Below are 19,230 nucleotides of genomic sequence, written 5' to 3' on the forward strand. Positions count from 1 at the left end.
AGACCAAGAGAGGTTCGTCTGTTTTACTTTTCCATGATATCCTGTGTTTCTTTAATACCATTTTGTATTTATTATAATTTAGTGTGACTTCTTTGCCACTGTACACAGGTGTAAAAGATGCATTATTATTTTAATATTCTGAACAAAATCTCACCAGCAGCGAAAAAAATCAAAATCAGTCATGTTATGGCAAGCTGTTAGAACACAGAACAATTTTGGAAGATTCTGTCATGTTAAGATTTGGGATAAGGGTCTCTGGTCCTCAATTCACTGTGGTCCACAGTTCCTGCTGAGCTTCTCATCATCCAGTTTGTGGTCCATTCCAAAACAGAAGGCTCTGCTGCTTCACACCAAGCTTTAGGGATCCTTCAGGCTGGGTGTCATGAAAACCAGAATTCTTTCCCAAGTGGCTCTCTGTAGCCACTTTCCTCTGAGGCTCTAATACTTCCCAGTGCCCCAGGATTGCAACTTCTACTTTAGCCTCCAAGCACCAGTTTCACCCATAACATTTGCAGGGGCCACCACAAGAGAAAAATGGAGGGTTATATAGCATATATCCAAATATTTTCAAAGTTACAAACCAAGTCAATGAGCTGTTAAATAAAAAGTGTTCTCTCATTCTACGGTCATAAATACACCTTTTATTTTATTAGAAGTTCAAATTCAAATTAATAATTCTTAGATCTGAGTCCCAGGAGCCAGAATGTAGTCTGAGAAGAGGGCTCAGGTTCCAGGTGGACACATTGCCTTGTCTCTTCATGCTGGCAGAATATAAGTGACCAAATGAAGGCTAGAGGGCCCTGTGAAACACGGGTCCAATACAGGAACCTCTCTTATCTTGGTCTGAAGGCAACTCCTCAGTGCACAATAATAGGAATACCCCAAAATAAACTCTTGCTACATGCTAAACTAATTGAGAGTTTAAATTATCAATGCTAATTTAATGGATATGATGTGTGGAAGTCAAGCTAAACAGCCATCAGGATGTCGCTAAACTAACATACCAACTCACTGTTTCCCAAGTTTGAATGGGGCATATGTACAAGCACGTGTGTGTGTGTGTGTGCGTGTGTGTACACATGCCTGTACATATGTGCATAATATACCTCTTGGCACTAGAATTCTAAAAGTGCAACCACTTTTATCAATCAGAGTTCTTGGGTGTAAGTGAACTATTTATGGCCAATATAAGAAACAGAGGAATTAAGTAGAAGAATAATAAGAGAATCCACAAGTCAGGCTTGGAAAGTGAGCAGCGTGGAGGGTATCAACCATAGCAGAAAGGACCCTGTCCTTATAATGCTATTACTGAGATAAATTAACTCCCAACAATGTCTACTTTCTCATGTCCTAGGGAAATGCTCAAAAATAGATGAAAAGACAATGCAAAATAATGTGAGTCTGTTCTACCAAAAAGAAATGAGACATGTAGAAACAGTCTTGAAAGGAACTAAAACAAAATGTTAACAGTCTCTTCTCTGGGTGATGAAGTCACAGGTAATTTTTATTTTATTTATGTGCATGAATTCCATCTGTAACTATAAAAAACAAATATTTAAAAATTACTTTTGCCAAGTCTAAAAGGATTTTTTTTCTTTGAGAGTTTAAATTAAATGGACTTTCTCACAAAATTTGCAAAATTTTGTGACAAAGTCCATGTTCACAATATTCAAATCCTTCCTGATTTCCTAAAATTGAATTTTTCTAATTATGTGATGATCTAAGTTTCATATTATTTGAGGATTACTGATGCCATAAACATATTTAAAGCTCTTTCTTGACCTGTACATGGGTAAATAGGACATTAAGGAAATCACTATTCCAGCAAATTAATATTAGTAATGCCCCAATTCCCTGTTGTCAGTAATTAGTATAATCACCACTAGCTGGTGCTATTGGTAGACTGTACAGTAGTGTGTTACTCTGGATTAGACCATTTCAAATGAGTTCACCTTTTAGGAACAAAATTAGCTCTTTATTAAAATATCAACATAAATATTAATAAACTCACTTTTTATTAAAGAAGGCAAGATTAACAACAACAAAAGCCTCATAATACTACACTAAGTAACACCAGTCAAAAATGAAATAGAAACAGCAATTATAATACATTATTTTAAAATAGTAACATTAAGAGACTACATAACAAAACTTTTGAGATGTAGTCAAAGCTGTGCCCAGAGGTAAATTTATAGTCTTACGTTCCTATTATTAAATAAGAAATAAAAATAAATGAACTAAACCATCAATTACAAAGAAACATTCATAAATCAACAAAATATACCTATGAAAAATAAGTGAGGAATTAAAGATCAATAATTATATTGGTATATACAATAGGAAAAATAGAATTAATGAAATTTCTAAGTGTTGGTTTCTTAAAAAGACTGGAATTCTAATAAAAGAAAGGAAAATGCAACTAAAAGGATTAGGAATAAGAAAGAAGATATAATCTCAGATATAGAGAAAAATTTTTTTAATTTTAAGATAATTTTATGTACAAATCTGCTAACAACTTTTAAAATTCTATGAAAAATTCATGATTCTAAAATATAATTTTAAAATTGATAGTCAAGAAATAGTAGTTAACCTGCTTAGGACAAAAGCATAGAAGAAGTTTTTAAAGTTTTCATAGAATTATCTTTCACTCACCCACTCTGAAAAAGCTTGAGGCCTAAATAGTGTTATGGGTAAGTTCCTCCAAACCATCAAAGAACAGGCAATTCCTAACTATGTACTAATCTAGAACATAGAACACACTAGAAAAATCATTTTTTGAAGCTGACAAAGTAGAATACAAAATGTACAATTATAGTCCAATTGTTTCCATGAGTATAAATGCAATAATCTCAAATTAAATGTAAAAAGTGGAATTCAACATTATATACTGAAAAAGGGAAAAAATCCACCATGATGAATCAGGATATAGCTCATGCAGAAATAAAACAATGTTAAGAAATCCATGACAATTTATCATGATAATAGGCCATAAGAGTAAAACCAGATGATGATCTCTATTTGCCTGGTTTAATATAATTCAACTTCCAATAAAATGGTTAGTATTCTTGAGCTAGGAAACCACTTCCTTAACCTGATAAAGACCTATATTTCAGTCCAACAGCTAATATCAAAAGCTGGTGAAATATTAATGGCATTCCTAAAAAGTAAGGAATAAGAACAAAGTTATCACCATCATTTATTTAGTATATGAGGTATAAATATTGTAAAGGAAGAGAGAAAAGTATCATTAGTTACATTTATGTATCATTAAGTATCATTAATTACAAATGATTGGCTATTTAGAAGAGAATCAAGAAGAAAGATTAATGAAAGGGTTGAGGAAAGTAGCCAAATACAAAAATCAATTACTTGACTCCAAAAGGTGTAATCAGGTTGGTTATAAAAAGGGGGGGGGGGATAATCCCACTTAAACAGCAACAAAGACATGAAATATCTAATAGTATAACTAATAAGAAGAAATATGCAGGGCATTAAAAAAAACTACTGAAGAACATAAAAGATGTCTTTAGTAAACTTGACATGTGACAACTTCCTAAACAGGAAACACTATCACAAAGTTGGCAATTCTCCCCCAAATAAACTATAATGTTAAAGCAATTTTTTAAAAAGTCAATAGAATTCTTTTTTTTTTTTTTTGTAATTTGACTAGAATGTAACTAAAGCTTATCTGGAAGAATAAATGCACAAATACAGCCAAAAGTATTTTGAAGAATAAAAGCAATATTTACTCCCAATGAAAAGTTAAACATCACAGTAAAACAATGGCAACATTAGAATAATATAGTTCAGGAATAGAGATACCAAAAAATAAACGATAAATCCAGAAACCACTCTAAGTATATGTAAGAATTTAATATTTGACAAATGAGAAATATTCAAAACAGTAGAAAAGAGTTTTCAATAAATGATAATGCAACAACTAAATAAATATTTTGACCCTTAATTACAACTATATCAAAAATAAATTCCATTTGGAATAAAGATTTGAATCTAAAAAACTAAAAGGAAACATAGACATATATTTATATAACATTGGCACTGAGAAGACCTTTTAAAACATATCACCAAAAGAATAATTTTTAAAAAGATTTATCTAAATGGAAAAATGCAGTATTTCTGAATATCAAATACATCATGGATTAAATTTTATATATCTGAGAAGGAGCAAAATGTCTGTAGCATACAGAAGAAACAAATGGTTAGTGGTTTTAATATAAAAAGAACTCTTACTAATCAATAAAAAATAAACCCTTCCAAAAATTAGCTTATGCATTCATTCATTCCTTAAACAGGTATTTATTGTACATTTAATACATGCCCAATATTGTGTTAGGGGATGAGAAAACAATATTGAAAGATGTAGACATCTGCACACAAGTCTCTTTCCTCAAACATTCTAGTAGGGAAAATAGACACCCTGCCCCCAAGAAAATGTAAATAAATAAATAAGGTTACAAATAAAGAACTAAAATAGCAAATGGGAAAAGAAAAAGGTGGATACTATTTTCAATAGAGTGCTTCATCTGAAGGATATGTTTTGGTGGGGGAAAAAGTGGCTGTGAAGAACAGCATGAGCAGAGAGATCAGCATTTACTAAGCCACTGAGAAGGAGAAAGGATCTTGGCATGTTGAAGGAACGAGTGTGGATGATCATGAGCAATAAGGAGAAGATTACAGATGGGATTGGAGACATAGGTATGGATCAGATTGTGTAGGGCTATGTTAACCATGATATGGGATTGATTTTATCCTTTAAGCAACAATTTACTTGATTCAATTTAAAATATAGGTCAAAGCTATGACTTAATCAAAAATCTAATGAAGTGGGTCAAGAGTAAATGATCCCATAAGACTGGCTATTATAGTAGTTAGGTGAGAAAAAATATTGATCAGGACTAAGAGATGGCACTGAATTTGAAAAGAAGTAGATAAGTTTACCAATTAGATATGTGAGTCTAGAACAGAGATAAAAGGTCTAGGTGGGAAACATAAATTTGAAACTCATCTTGGCATAAAGATGGTACTTAAGTCTATGAAAGTTGGTAAGATTCCTGGGAAAGAATACAAGAAGAAGAGAGAAACCAGAAAGGAGTCAGCCCTAACTTTTCAAAATTAGAAGATGGGAGCAGAAAACTGGGGGGTGATTAGTGATACAGAAGGAAAACCAAGAGAGAATAAGGGCTTAGATATGGAAAAAAAAAAAAAAAAGAACATTCACAGAAGCTCTTTTGTTTGGGTGACCCTAACAAGGGCATGGTCAGTAGTAGTACTGGGAAGGCAGCATCCTTGTGGACTGAAGAGCAAATAGAAGGGCTGGGGGTTGTGGCTCAGCGGTACAGCACTTGCCTAAGCACATGCAAAGCCCTGGGTTGGATCCTCAGCACCACAAAAAAATAAATAAATAAAATAAAGGTATTGTGTCCAACTACAACTAAAAAAAATTTAAAAAGCAAATAGAAGATTAGGAAACACAGACAATAGATAATGACAATCTCTCAAAGAAGTGTGGTTATAAAGAAGAGCTGAGAAATGGCTATAGATGATGAAGATGTACATAAGGAAAGATTTATTTAAAATGAAGGACACTGGAGCATGTGTGCAAGCTGATGAGAATGATCCACTGAGGACAGGGAACTGATGATGCAGAACAGAGAAAGGGAAAACCTAAAGAGCAAGTTCTTGAAAAGTCCAGAGGGAGTGGTATCCTGGTATCCTGAGCACAGGAGGAGGAGCCGTCTTTTGAAGCTTCCTCCACAGTTATAAAAAGGAGGAACTGGTTCCCAAGAAAGCTGGGTTGGAGGGTCTTGTGGTGGGAAGATGAGGAAATTTGTATGTAATAGCTCCCACTTTCTCAGAAAAAGATAAAACGGGGAGGAGGAGGAGATGAAAATATAAACAGTAGTTTCAGAAGTGGGAAACAGACTATGTTAGGAACAACACTACCAATTTGAGGTTTGAGAAAATGGATTGAAAATAAAACTAGTTCACTGAGTTTTGTGATTTTCTTAAAAAAAAAAAAAAAAAAAAGTGCTGAGTCGTCCTACTCAGGTCCAGGCAAAGCAGATGGTAAGTAAGGTTCATCTGGGGTTGGGATTTTGTCCGGAAAATAACTTGGAGGAAACTGAGGTTCAATAGTGCTGAGACCACTGCATTTCAAGGAGAGTGGCTATGATGATGGGCCATGAAATCTAGGCTAGACAAGGACATGCATCTAAGGCAAGCGCTGATTAATAATGGAACGTATGAGGTTAATGAACTAGCTATCAGTGAGCAAAGAATCCAGGATAGGAAATAGGTGATCAGAGTGGAATGTCTGACAATGTGTTAGTTCAGGTCATAGAAGCAGACACCACGACAGGGTTCAAGGTGCAAAAGTTCTATTAAGGGGTTACCCTGTGAAGGATAAAGGGAAAGAAGCAGGAGGGTGAGGGGAAGAAAGGCTCATACCAAAAGGCAGTCTGAGCCATGTATTAAAGGAGAGAGGGGGATTGGGCAGGAAAAGCCTCAGACTGCATGCAGCACAGTTCTAAGAAAGTTCCAGTCAGGTGTTGAGGTGTACCCAAGCCAAAACTGCTCATCAGAAGAGTCCTGCATCTCACATGAATGGGCCATGACCAACGTTCTAATTATGCTATAACAAGGAATAGCACAGGAGAAGCACCACCTCCATGGCAACTCTGGTGGATCCCCTGAACAGGCAGGGGGAGCCACCAATCAAGAAAGCTATCTGGGGCAAGAGACCTGAAAGGTGCATTCCCTTGGTCTCCACAGACAAAATGCTAAGGAAGATGTAGTTTCTAAGGATGACAAAGTTAGAATCATGGGGGCAAGGGCTGTTTCTGAAGGGAAGAAATAGTCTTGGGAGATGAAGTTATAGAAAGGTGGCGGGGAGGACTGAAAGCTAGAGTTCAAATTGTGTCAAACACCCCACAGTCGCTAGGGATTTAGAACGTTATTAAAACAATCTTCTAGAGGACTGCAGCAGGAGCGGGGGATGGTTGGCTGATGAAAGGGCTTGAGGTGGAGAAGACTGAGTGGGGTTGAGAAGATGACCTTGCAGAACTAATAACGAAAGAAACTGACTATGAATAGGAAGTACATAAATTACCAGCAGGACGGAAAAGGAATGTGCGGTGAGATTCTCCGAGGAGCTGGATTCTGGCAGGCAAGCGGGAAGGAGTAAGGTGATGACTAGCACCGGGGCCGCCCCTCCCGGCCCGGCCCTAAGGCACGTGGTCCTGAGGAGCTGGGGCAAAGGACTCTGGGGTAGACCCGGCGGGGCGAGGGGTGACGCGAGGTCCGAGGCAGGCTGGGGATCGCGGGCTGGCTGGCGGCTGCGCTGGGCGGCGTCGGCGGGTCGGCGGCGCTCAGGGGGCGGAGGGCCTGCCGAGGCCGCGCGCGTGCTGGCGCTCCCGGGCGGCGCCGCCGCGGAGCTTGGCTCGGCAGCTGGCGGCGGCCTGGCGCGTGGTGACGGCGCCTGCCGGCGGGCGCAGTGCTGCGGCGCTGCGGGGCGACGGCTTCGCCAGGCTTCGGCCGGCGGGCACGGGCAGCAGCGGACCCCAGGGAGGAAAGACAAAGACACGCCGGTTAGAAACGCGGAGGAAACCGCCGGCGCCTCGCAGCTCAGCGGGAGTGGAAACCCTGGCGGGCGGCGAGGTGCAGCCGTCGCCCTCAGGTGTGCCCAAGTGACGGAGCGGTGGAGGGCGGCACCCCGGGGTCTCCCACGACACTCCCACCGAATGTGAGGACTCATCCGGACCCCTAGAGCTGTGCCCTCGGCCCAGGAAGTCCCGAGCGAGCGTCTCTTGCGGAGTCAACGGGGAGCGCGCACGAGTTCAAACGAGGCGCCCAGTGCATCGCTGCAAGAGCAGAAGGAAGGCGAAACCGAGAGGAAGGGGATCAAAAAATGCAAAGTGTTCAGCCAACTAAAAGGCCTTAGTTTCTTCATAGAGTGGATACTACCCTGCTGTTAAAATAATGCTGTGAAATAATGCCCAATGATACGGGGAAACATACTAAACGTGACGGGAAAGCGTTTCATCTCCCTCTGTTGTGTGTGGATGTGTGCATTTATGTGTTTATACATGCAACACACATGTATAAAACAATGGAGAAAAACAAACCAAAATGTTAAAACAGTCATCTCCAGGCCGCAGGTGATCTTCTAATTTATGTCTCCCAAATTTTATACAATAGGTTCATTTTATCTATATACTAAATAAGGAATTTTTCTCCATTCTTATATACCCATTGACTTTATCCCAATTAAAATTTGTGAAAATAGTATTTTTATGTTGTATACAGAAATGGTGGACAGTAAAAGATTTTCAAGAATGGATGGTCCACAGGGCATGGTAGCACACCCCAGTAATCCCAGCGACTCCGGAGGCTAACACAGGGACAGGAGGGAGGATCAGTTCCAGACAGTCTTAGCAACTTAGGGAGGCCCTAAGCAATTTAGCCAGACCCTGTCTCAAGATAAAAATACAAAGGGCCGGGGAAGTGCCTTGGTGGTAAAGCACCCCTGGATTCAATCCTCAGTACCAAAAGAAAAAAGAAAAACCCACCATAGTCATGTACCTTCCTCAAAAGTTCCTAATAAATCAACATTACAGAGTAGTTTATCCCTTAATAGTTGACACAATTAAACCAGTATCTTTTATGAAGCCATACGTTTACTCTATTATTGTCTCTATTACTTTCTACTTTATTTTTCTGTAAAAAAAAAATGTTTCTGGACTTTTGAAAGATGTAATTTGATTTGTAATTTCCACAGACTTGGGAAAACAGTTTACTAAAAACAGAAAATTTTACCATATTTTGGAACGTGTTTTAGATAATACCAATGTTTTATAGTAATTCAATAATTTTCTCTTTACTCTATTTGAAAGAATTCAATGGAAGCAATAGTAAAATGTTACAATGAACTTGGGCCTGAACTTAATTCTCCTCTTTCAAGCATAATGAATTTAAATTTTAAGTTATTAAAACCTAGGGAATCTGTTTTGCTAAACTTTATTCCAGGAAAATGCCTAAAGGGAATAACAACAACATAGGGGGTTTAATAGAAAACACATAAGTTCCAAAGATACTTTAAGTCAAAGTTACCTCAAAATTGTCAGACTAATTTTATTTAATGATGAGCAAATAAAAAATTAGATGTTTATGGGAATGCTACTTTGCTGCTTAAATAGATGATCAACTAATTAATCATGATGACCTGCAAGTTTCTTTCCCTCTAAATGTACTGGATAGAATTATCATGTCTGGAGGAATACTTTAATAAAAATAACAGAAATAAAATTTACAAAGAGAATAATCCTAAAGAGGCCAATAGTTTGTATTAATTATTCCTGGAAAAATTAAGGTTGTAAGAGTCTGTTATAAGCCTTATCTCTCAAAAACCTTACTATTCACTAAATGACTTTAAAACAGGATTAAATATAGATAAAACCAAGAAGCATTTATTAGCAGTACTACAGTTCTGTTTTCATGATCATACAGTGATTCCAACTTAATTCAACATTTTTGGAATGCCTGTCTTGTTTTGACACTAAGCCCAAACACTAAGAACAAAAAAGATATCACAAGGTTCCTACCTTTGAGAAGCACTACCTAGAATATTATTTTCAGATCATTAGGGTGACTCACACCTGGGAGCTAACCTGAATCCCCATATCACCCTGTGATTCTACCAAAGCTTTTCTTCCCATACAGATGAATTTTCTCATTTCCTGTCATTCCTTTGCTCAAATTCACCCAGAGCATCCCACTGACTCCACACTAGCTAAATCAATTGTTGTTAAGCTTTGAGGGGAACCAAGGACCAGCCTGAGATTCTGACTAAAATGTGGCCTTTATCCTTCAAAACCATGTACAGAAATGCTCTGGAAACTAATTTCTTGAACATAATCAATATATAAAAAGCCAAACTTACAAGGAATTATGCTGGGCATAATCCTCCCTTACACTGCTATTTTTATGAAAAAAATTACCTCTTGGAAAAAGTACATAATTTAAAAAAATTCTAACTTCTCAGTAGCAAATCTCAATGATATAGCTAAAATGAGATAAAACTGTGATATATATAACCTTTGACAGAGGGAACACTTACTTCATCTTTGATAATCAATTGTGACTTTTCTCCCCAAGGCAACAAGTGTTGAAATCCTTAATTCACAAAGGTAAATCTGTAATCTAGTTCTATGAACTAAAACAGAATTCCATATAATCCTTTGCCAGATTAAAGTAGCCTGTATAATGGAACACCAAATTCCTTCAAAAATTTCAACTTATCACCTCAGCCTTCAAGTTCAAATAAGACTTCTGGAAAGTCAGCAAATTTCTGACTAGTAGAGGAAAACATCATATTCTATTCCAATTTCCTGGCAATACCTCTTGGAAGGATGGTGACATCTGCTGATACAAAAAGTAATGAGGCCCAATGACATGCTCGGGCAGTTCCTCTTCAAGCAGCAAAGCCATGCTGTGTACCTGACATTCCAGGTGTATCATCTGCCCTGAGTGCTAATATCACCCCCCACCTGAATATTTTCAGTAAGAGCAAGAATGAGAGAGTACTTTGAAGTTTTGACAGTCTTCAGCTTCCAAAAAGTATTCAAAAACAGATTTGATAACATCAGAAAGCACATAGAAACATGAAGCTTTATGTACTAAGAGGCATCTGGTAAGTTATGAAGAGCCCTAACTCAATTTTCTTTCAGGGAACACGTTTAAGAACTTTTGGGATAAATTATTTGATCCTCCATTCCCCCGACATATGCTATTTCTCATTTGTATGCTTTCATTCTTGGCATTTCACCCATTAAAAAATGTTTTCTCCCTTTCTTATATATTCAAATGTTGTCTATCTCTCAAGACCAAGACCAAAGCCAGTCTCTTTAATTTTCCCTAATTACTGCAGTCTGAAATAATCTATCCCTTTTCTGAAAGCTTATAATGGTTCTTCTTGGACTTTGCTCAAAGTATGGTTTCTGAGACCACTAGCTTTAAAAATGCCCCCACGATCTGTATTTTCACAAACACAGAAAGAACTGATGTCAATTTGTCCACTGTTTTCCCAAATCTATTTTGCTGCTCTTAAAAGGATAGTTCATTCTCCAGGTGGATGAAGAGAAGGCTAACTGTCTATTGTTGCCAAGATGACTAGACTGAATCATTTTCACGGAAAAAGTTTTGATTTGTCAATAATGTACTTATCAGATCTGCAGTTACTGTACTACCTCCACCCGTGGAATTTCAATCATTACCTTCCAATGCCATGGCAAACTTTCTAAGATGCTGCTACCATTCTCAAACTAACTTTCCACCCTGAGAATTTCAGCAGAGCCTGTAAAGAAGGTAAACAGTGAGACAGAAAAACTCACAACTAACATCATCTACTCAAATAAGATACAAAATCAAATGTTTCTGGAGGCAAGCAGTAACTTCAAGATCATATCCTACAACAGACACACTGCAGATGGAAGATCTATGGGAAATGGAAAATCGTGTAAATGAGGACCAAAAAATAAAATAGACCTCAAATCATGCAGAGCCAAAAAAATATGGTCCCAATTAGCTCACAGATTCAACATTGAGGATAAATGAATTAAGAAAGTAAACAAAAATAAAAATTAAAAGCATAAAAATAATTCAAAATGTAAAAGATGAGATGGGTGGATGTCTACAGATATGGTCCAAAAGACTGTCTTTGACATTACAAGTAACAACATGAGGTAGACTCAGTACCAGTTATACTTAATTAATAAGAGTTATAATCTATTAGCTGTATGTTAGGCATTGGGCTAAATGTTTTACATACAGTAGATCTATCTTATAAATAAAATCAATTTTGTTAAAAACTCTGAAAAAAAATGTGTTAAAGACAATAAGTTACACCTCTATTAGAAATCAGGAAAGCAAAAGATGGTGAGTTATCTGCAGCCTGATCTAGTAGAAAGAATGCTCTGAAAATTTAACATATGGTCCAAGTGGCAATTGTATTTCTATGGGAAGAGGGATGTATCACATTGAGATCTGATTCAATGCTCATCATGCAATCTTCCAGATATATTTTTCTGTAGATTTGCCTATTGGGAAAAAATGAACTGACCCACAAACATGAGAAGCTATTGTTCCTGAAACTTCTCATTGCAAATTAAAGAACTGGCATGGTGGAATTTATTCATCAGTATCTATGAGGAAGTGACATGGTCCTTTGGCACCCAGTCACCTCTAGATGAACCAATAACCAGGGACATCCTTAGAAAATAGTGGCCATGCTGGGCATCTGTCTCAGTACAATCTTCACAAGCTTTGAAACAAATTATACCCGACTTGGAGTGTTGTGCTTTCAGTATAATCATTTCAACATCTGATTGTTTACTGAGAGTGTAGAGTCTGCCATGTCCTTTGGTTTGCTTTGAGTCTTTTTTTTTTTTTTTTCCTGCTATAAGTACACGTTTCTTATACACATTGTCCATTGTCCTATTTAATTATCCATATTTGGACAATAAAACAGGCATAAATAAAGCATTAAAAAAAAAAAGAAAATAGTGGCCATGTCAAAGTTATCTATGAGGCTGGTCTGGTAGGCTAGCCTGCTCTATCCTATTATTCAATTTCTTTGAATTACCAGTCCATATGATTTTACACATGCATTCACCATGCACATATAAAAATGAAAGTCATTTCTTTAGAAATGAAAATGATGGAAAAGACAAAATATAGTGTTTTTTATGCTCCAGAGCACCACTGTGTGAATTTAGAGTTTAGTTTTTACAGTGGAGAAGGCTGAAAGTATTCATTTTAAAAATAGCACCAATAAGTATTTGTTTTGCTCATTTAAAAAAATTAGCCAGGCTGGGGTAGAGCACTTGCCTCGCATGTGTGAGGCACTGAGTTTGATCCTCAGCACCACACATAAATAATTAAAGATATTGTGTCTATCTACAACTAAAAAAAAAAAAAAAATTTTAATTAGCTACCTAAGCAAAAGGAAAAATTAAAATAGAACTTAAGACATATAAACTTTCATCAAAGAATAAATACAGATATCAAAACATTTCAGATGTCCTCAAATATATGCAACACATTCTTACTCAAGGATTATTTCTGTATAGGATATTTTTTCAGTTTTTGTTTTTTTATGTTATCCCCATAAAGAAGAGATCTATGAATATAGCAGAGTTCGAACATGACTTATCACAATTCTTGACAAGACTTTAATTCACTATCTTGCACCAAGAATTCCAAAGTCAGAATGCAATAAGAACATTAGGACCATGTGTCCTAAATGTTTGAGGATAACACTAATGCTATAAATTTCCAGGGCATAATCATATTTGTTCTACTACTGAATTTTAACTATTGTGATGGTGGTGTGACAATATACTTTTAGTCTGATTAACTTTTTTTCCCAACCAGTGGTTGAAATTGTAATAAACACTACAGTATTTTCACACAGAATTATCCAGTAATATAAATACCATAAATAACACAGAGAAGTACTGTAATCTTTAGGAAGAATACAGGACTACAAACTAATTATCTAAAGTAAAATTAAAGTGTTAAGTACTTAAGCTCTGTGAATCCTATCATGGACATTTGGCATGGTCCCAAAGATCTAAAAATCAACTAGGTATAACAAGCTGCATTAATCTCTGAAAAATAAAGCAATAATTGCAGTAATAAACTGACCAAAACAAGAATGATCAAAATTAAGAGTGTATTTTATAAAGATAATCATGAATTATATCAAGATTATATCATTACAAACTTATTTTAGAAACAAATGAAAAATTATCTTTATCATTTTTCATATGAGGTTGTAGATTTAAAAATTTAGAAAATAAACATTTGTGATTGATATTTATAACAACGTTTCTCATTGGCCCTAAGATAAACTGTGCTATGCATACCATTTGTCCACATAAAGACCTTTATACAAATCTCAATGTAAATGATTTTCCTGAAAACTACATCTCTGCATTTCTTTTTTAAACTGAAAAGTAAACATCCCAATTAGCTATATTTAGTAACTAGCAGAAATAGCTACTATATAAACCTCATTATTTGTTGACTTCAATGTGATTTATCATAAAACAAATCAATGACCATTATCTGTCTAAAGAAATGTGAAATAATACTTATGTTAAACACAAGGAACTCAACCGATATGCCGGTAATAAAGAATTATTTAACAGTCTGTTCATGTTAGCAAAAACCACTTATCCAAATAATATGTAGTACACTAAGATGGAAAGTTCATGGATCAAGAAATAAGAATGCCTGCATTCTACAATATTCAGATATATTATTAAGTGAAAAAGCAAGGTGTAGATAAATGTATACAATGTGCTACCACTTATGTGAAGGAGAATGTATATATTTATATGGGTTTACAGACATAAAGCAGTTCTTGAAAGTCCTAGAAACTGGTAACTGCTTGCCTCCAGTGGGAGAGGAATGGGAAAACTGAGAGATGGGATAGGAGCAAACTTACCTTTCACAATACACCTCTTATTTATTTATTTTTTGTCTTTTTTTTTTTTTTGTATGTACATATTATTACCTAGCTGGATTCTCTGACTTCTTCATTTAACTATTAGTGTAACCTTGTGCAAGCACTTACCTCTATTTTTTCCATTTAAAATTAAGTTATACTACATCTCTAGATTTTCCATGTACACATCAACAGAATTATGGCTCAAAAGAAAGAATATACAAAATGCCAGGTGGCAAAATAAAATAAGTATAAGCCTTACTTTGCAGGGACTTACATAACAAGATATTATAATTATTTTGTACTTCTGCCTGCTCCATTCCTATCCAACTATAAAAATGGCATAGTAAGCAAAAGAGTTGGGAAAGAAAATTCATGTTTGTGAACTTGACAATGTTTTTCTTCTTCCTTTTTATTCTGTATCAGAAGTAAAAATCTGGTTAAGTGATTCCTTGATTTTTACATATCCAACCTATTGCTTCTAGAATATACACTCTCCAAACATTCTAATAAATGAATCAATATTAAAAGTGAGTATAATAGGTAGGATTTATGTGGGAGATCCTGATGGGAAAGTTAATAAATTATCCCTATAAAATTAGTCCAGGAATACCCCCCAAAACATCTATAATATTCTGAAACAGAAGATTCTAAGAGAATCAGAGGTAACCCAAAGTAGAACAATAGATGGCTTAGACCAGGAAAAGTAGCACAGAAAGAAGACTGAGAAGAAACTGTAACACCTTATAGGACAGGGAAAATGGGGATAGGTCTAGTGGTCCATTCATTCATAACCCTAATATCATTCATACTGTGGGGTAAAATTGCTAGTGTTGGGTTTCCAAGGGCTTAGAGTCTAAACATATAGATAATGTAATTAAGAATAATTCAATAATAGCACAAAGGATGAAAATGAAAAATAGTAAAGTAGATGATGTGCATTAATTAAAGGAAGAGATCTCCACAAATTAGAAATGTCAAGAACAGATTTACAGAAGAAATAGAACTTTTAAGTCTGTGATAAAAAGTTATGGTGGTGGGGCTGGGAATGTAGCTCAAGCGGTATGCGCTCGCCTGGCATGCGCGGGGCGCTGGGTTCGATCCTCAGTACTACATAAAAATAAAATAAAGATGTTGTGTCCACCGAAAACTGAAAAATAAATGTTAAAAAGTTCTCTCTCTCTCTCTCTCTCTTTCTCTCCCTCCCTCCCTCTTTTCTCTCTTTTAAAAAAAAATTATGGTGACAGCAAGGACAAAGTGAAAAAAATCAGCATGAAAAAGCAGTTCTATTAGATGGCAGCAGCGATGGTAGTAGTCAGTAGTAATATGATTACATTTAGTCATCGTTTGGTTCTAAGTCAGTAACCTAGCAAAAATGTTAGAAATTATTTTTCAAACATTGGGCTGCCAAATTTTCTTTATAGAACACTATACAGGAATGATTACATGCTAGTAATATATCAAAATTGACTGATTAGGCTTAAATCCGAGATTAGCATGCATCTAAACCCAACTTTTTAATAGGGCAGGGCCCCAAGACATGAGAAAATTACACAGGATGTTTAGCAACCTCTTCCCGTATTTTCTTGCAGGTATTAATATTATTTCCTATCACAATCTTCATACTCAGGAGTCGGTTCCACCCAAAAAACACAAAACCAGGAAATCAAGAGGTGCCAGTTTTACTTTCCCATTAAGATTATGGATTGGGCCTGGTTGATGACATAGAGTACTGTGACTTTTACTACATGAAAAAAAGTCAATTAAAACAAAAAATTGTCCTACTGCCCAGTGATCTTGCAAACCTAAAGGAATAATGTTATAACTATTTAACTTTCCACAAAATACACACCATAAATGGATGAAGAATATGTATGTGTTGTTATTGCTGTTATTGGTAACATACTGATAAGCTTTGTAAGAAATTTATAAACAAAATTTACCTCTAAAATATCAGCATAGAACAAGAAAGAATAACAAATAACAAATGAATGACATCTTCAATGCAGAAAGCAAAGATTCCAAAATTCTATTCACTGGTTCATTTTTGTTGCAATACTTGAAACACCAAAATTACCTTTATCAGTAATCTATTAGGAATTTACTGAGGTGGGAATTGATATGTAGAGACTTGTTGGAGAGAAAAATCGAGTGTTTAAACAAATTAATTAAAAAGACTTGAAACAGACATGAGTAAAAGTGCGGTTCTATGCTACGGCAATGTGCCTTGGGTTATAGGTGGGAATATTAGGCTTTTAGGCTGTTACCTATTGATTAAAGTTCAACATGAGAAAGAGTAACCATTTTCAAACATTACAATGGGAATTTGCTGAGGGAGCTTTTCCATTTATTATATAAAGATTGCAAAGGAATAACAAAATAATTGTTTTACTATAGCTATCCTTCTCTAATGTCTCAGCATTTCTATCACTAACTCCAGTTTTTAGGGATCATAACTCGTCCATTAAATTTACTCTACTGAATTCTTTCCTTTATTGAAAGATATTTAGTTAATCTGAAAAGCTGGTCAACCAGAGGGAGGAAGGAGAGGAGGGCAAGGGTAAAGACTGGGGAATGACATTGGCTGAATTATAGTGTTGAATTGCGTGCATGTATGATTATATAACAATGAATTACGTACAGCTATAATTCGCCAAGAAAAGGTGGAAAAAAGAATAGATATTTATAATAGTTACCTATTCTTTCTATTGGCACAATTAAAAAACTTGTTAATTTAAATGGCATACAGACTTATTACCCTCTGTATTAAATCAGAAATCTCAATCATAAGCAGGGCTAACTCTTAAAAAGTCATTCTGCACACCCTCCTAAAGACTACCAGCTGGGGAATAAACAGGCTGCTTCATTTATGCCTCAAAGAACAAAAATTTCCATTTGAACTCTATTGGCTGTCTACATGGTAAAATCAAGAAAAGTTTTATTGGTAGGTTCTTCCTTCAGAAAGGAGATGAAGAGGGGAGAACCAGTGAGGGCCAGAGGATATATGACAATGCAAGACCTACCTTTATTTGTGATATTAAATATTTACCAGCCCCAAAAGTGCACCTTTGCAAGTAAAATTGATACATTTCAAGTCACCTGTTTAACTTTTAACAGCATCTCTTTTCCCCTTAGATTCTACCTATGGAGACTAAATCACTTAAATTTATCACATGGACCATGTCTGATTCTGTTAGATCTTATCACTCAGATGGCTCTCTCTGGTTTTGACGCCTAAACTGGAACAGACACACAGTTCCTGCCTTGGCAAGAGTCACAGAGATTAAATCATCATGCAACCTGAACAAATCAAAGCTATGAGATTCAAATATTGTCTAGGCCAAGAACACTAATAAATTGTTTTATTTTAAAAAATACTTCCTTTTTAAAAAAAAATAATCTTTTAAATAGGCCTCAGTGATTTTATCTCAAAAGCCCTATGAATACAACACACAAATCAAATCACATTTCCTGATATTACAATTACACTCCTTAAAGTAATATCAAACACAAGTCATGTTACATATTTTTATACAAGGGTTGGGGGATAGAGATGAGAGAATTGGTGCTAGCCAAACACCACTTCTAAAGTGAAAAACTGAAATATACAGAAAGTAAGTATTGCTAAATTAACTAACAAGCCAAAAGGATGTAAGGAGTAGTAGATAAAACTGATCCTATTTATTCTTCCTGGTAATCTCAAGTCCCTGGGCTTTCTTTCCTTGCAACTAACCTGCATATCCTGCCCCTATCAAGCATTTCTACTTAGATGTCCCACAAGCACCTTAAACCAACGTGTCTAAAATTTCCAAGATCTTCCTTAGAAAAGTGCTTGTTCCACCTCCTGTATTCCTTATCTTGAAGAATGGTAACACCCACCTGCCCAATTGGAATGATGAAAACTGGAAACCATACAAATGTCTTCATCTCCGCTGTCTGAAAAATTCTACTTCTGAAATAACTATTCCATCTGTACCCTCCTCTATAGTCTCACTGCCATTACCTTAATTCAAGCCCCATCACTCTGTAATTTAGAATTTTGACACTGGTTCCTAAGTGATTTCCTTACCACAATTCTTCACTCTCCTTGATGTCATGAGATATCCCTGTCCTTTCAACAGCTACTCCTAATTTTGAAAATTTAGTTCAACCTACTTACTTGGTTCATAAGGTCTTTTTAAATTTGGCCACTGCTTTGTCTCATATCCTTTCCCTCAATCTGCAATGCAGTTTCAGGTCTCTGTACCAACCTGTCAATTTTTTTGCCTAACTCTCAAAACTCAAAAAGAGTTTAGAAACCCCAGGCAAGAGTCTGACTCCACCTGCCACAACGTTGGAGTACAGTGTGCCTATGGAACAAATGAAGCAAGTTTGAGAGTTGGAATCTGAAGAATCTCACGCAATGCTTCGATCTTTGATACCTGAACAAGCTCTATGGGAAAAAAGTTTTAATGTGCTGATTGGTACTAATCTATCCCCTGATGATATTTTAAGCAATTTATTTCATCATCTTTTCAATAAAGTTTAAGTTGAAATCTTCAGTCTTTAAAAGGTAAATAAATACCTCATTTCAAACACAACTAGCTGTACAAGTAATAAACTCTTTAATTAACAACTGATACAAAGGCTTGCATCACTCAAGAGCTAACAAGGAATCTGGGTTAATTCAACCTAGTAAATACCTGCTGACCTGCATACCTAGG

At 35.9% G+C, this 19,230-nt stretch overlaps 1 protein-coding gene across 1 annotated transcript in view; it reads right to left on the reverse strand.

The window, feature by feature from the left end:
* Positions 1-1,996: 1,996 nt before the first annotated feature.
* Znf800 (zinc finger protein 800) overlaps positions 1,997-19,230 on the reverse strand; it is a 49,678-nt gene continuing 32,444 nt past the window's right edge. The window contains exon 6 of the mRNA XM_071612832.1: positions 1,997-7,548. Coding sequence (XP_071468933.1) covers positions 7,389-7,548 — 160 coding nt within the window. The 3' untranslated portion in view covers positions 1,997-7,388. The remainder of the gene's footprint in view (positions 7,549-19,230) is intronic.

The sequence above is a fragment of the Marmota flaviventris genome, chromosome 1 (genome assembly GCF_047511675.1).
Source record: "Marmota flaviventris isolate mMarFla1 chromosome 1, mMarFla1.hap1, whole genome shotgun sequence".
NCBI lineage: Eukaryota > Metazoa > Chordata > Mammalia > Rodentia > Sciuridae > Marmota > Marmota flaviventris.